General features: G+C 47.5%; 1 protein-coding gene across 1 annotated transcript; it reads right to left on the bottom strand.

Moving 5' to 3' along the window:
- Positions 1-491: 491 nt before the first annotated feature.
- Positions 492-1,441, bottom strand: LOC125514319 (class E basic helix-loop-helix protein 22-like). Its single transcript, XM_048679635.1, has one exon. It carries the CDS (start codon positions 1,349-1,351, stop codon positions 890-892), a length of 462 nt encoding a protein of 153 aa, XP_048535592.1. The 5' UTR covers positions 1,352-1,441; the 3' UTR covers positions 492-889.
- Between the last annotated feature and the right edge of the window lie 268 nt (positions 1,442-1,709).

Below are 1,709 nucleotides of genomic sequence, written 5' to 3'. Positions count from 1 at the left end.
TGACAAACATAAGGAAGTTTGGTGAACCAAACCATGCCACACGGAACGTAGAGTTGAAACAAACAAAGGGTTGTCAAACAACATAATCAAGCCAATAATAATGTGGCATGGTTTGGTTGTCAACATGTCACACCAACCACAGGATAACTTCATATTTTCTCAAAAATACTGGACCAAACTATGTTCAAATAGGTGGCGTTAGTTATCAGACTACCAGTGAATATGTGATTAGGTAATTAGCAACTATTTGCAACAATTTTGAGCCAATCAGTGGGGGTGTTCAGTCTCATATGTCCTTCTGTTTATTAATTTCAGATGGAAGTTCATCAATGTACCCAATCCGTACTTGTCTGAAAGAATTTATTGCACTTCAATCCCTCCTACCAGAACACCCACTCCAATGGATAGTAGTACCACACACTTCACCAGCCATTCAAACCACAAGATAAAATGGTACCACTGACAATTCAGCATTCATAGTGAAAGAGTAAAAAAAAAAAACGTAGGTATTTCCATGATTCCTGAATCTGATTGAAAACCAATCTCCCATCAAATAATCATAACCACTAAAAAGATACATTTGCCCACACAGCCCTTGTGTTTTATTAGTAACAGATATGGGTAACATGACTAATCACCACCACCGCTTGCAGATAAATCTACAGAGGCGCGAATACGACACATCACAAACATTTCATGAATTCACGCCCGTCGCAAGTTCCTCTAAGCCTCCATTAGCTCACCAATATACAATCACAACCTCAAATGCATTCAATTAGTGGTAGAGGAATTATTCTGAACATTACCTTCAAACAAAAGATTCCAAAATGCAGACATTTTTCAGGAGCTTGCGTTTCTTGGGACCCTGTCACCGTCCGAGCAGAAGAGGTTACCAGCTGTGGAAGATATCGGAGCACTTGCCTTTGAACCAGCGGAGGCCCCTCCGCAGCGAGGACTTCACTTTCCCTTCCACTGAGTAGGCCTTGTAGCTCGCCACCCGCCGCCGCCGCTTCATCTCCGGGTCGCTGAAGCACCATATGTTGGCGCTTCCACCACCCCCACCTCCCCCTCCGCTGCCGCCGCTCCCCACGCCACCTTCCCTCCTCCCCGGGGGCGGGGGCAGTGCGAGGCGCGGAGGCGGGGGGAGAGGCGGAGGCGCCTTCGTGTAGATCTCGATCCGCCGGTCGCCTGCGCCGGGGAAAGCGCCGTCTTTCGGCGCGGAGGAGAAGTATGCGTTGGCTTGGGGGGCGACAGAGGAGAAGTAACCATTGCCGTGGAAGATGGTGGGGTCCGGGGCCGAGGACGGCGGGGGACGGAGGTCGCGCTGGTAGGGGCGGTGGTAGTCGGCCATGGAGAGGAGCGGGAGGAGGAGGTGGTGGCGGTGGAGATGGGGAGGAAATGGAGTGCTGGGGAAATTCGGAATAGTCGTCTAGCTTTTTGTTTGGAAGGACAGTGGGAGAAAGGGAAAGAAGAGGACAGACCAAAGAATATTCATTTCCTTCGGGATGTGGAGTTTTATTTTTCTTATTTCAACCCCTCGGCAAAAAAATGATAAATCATATACTCCTACTTCCTCTAATCCATATTACTTGTCACAGTTTTAATATGGCTTGATGATATAAACCTTGGAGGTTCTGACCTTTCAACAACAAGCACTTTTTTAAGTTGGATGGATATCGACTTTGACGACCCAACTACATCTTATATTG

This window comes from Triticum urartu, chromosome 1 (assembly GCF_003073215.2).
Source record: "Triticum urartu cultivar G1812 chromosome 1, Tu2.1, whole genome shotgun sequence".
Lineage (NCBI taxonomy): Eukaryota > Viridiplantae > Streptophyta > Magnoliopsida > Poales > Poaceae > Triticum > Triticum urartu.
Note: the sequence above shows the minus strand (reverse complement) of the source record. Positions and strands in the feature narration are given on the sequence as shown.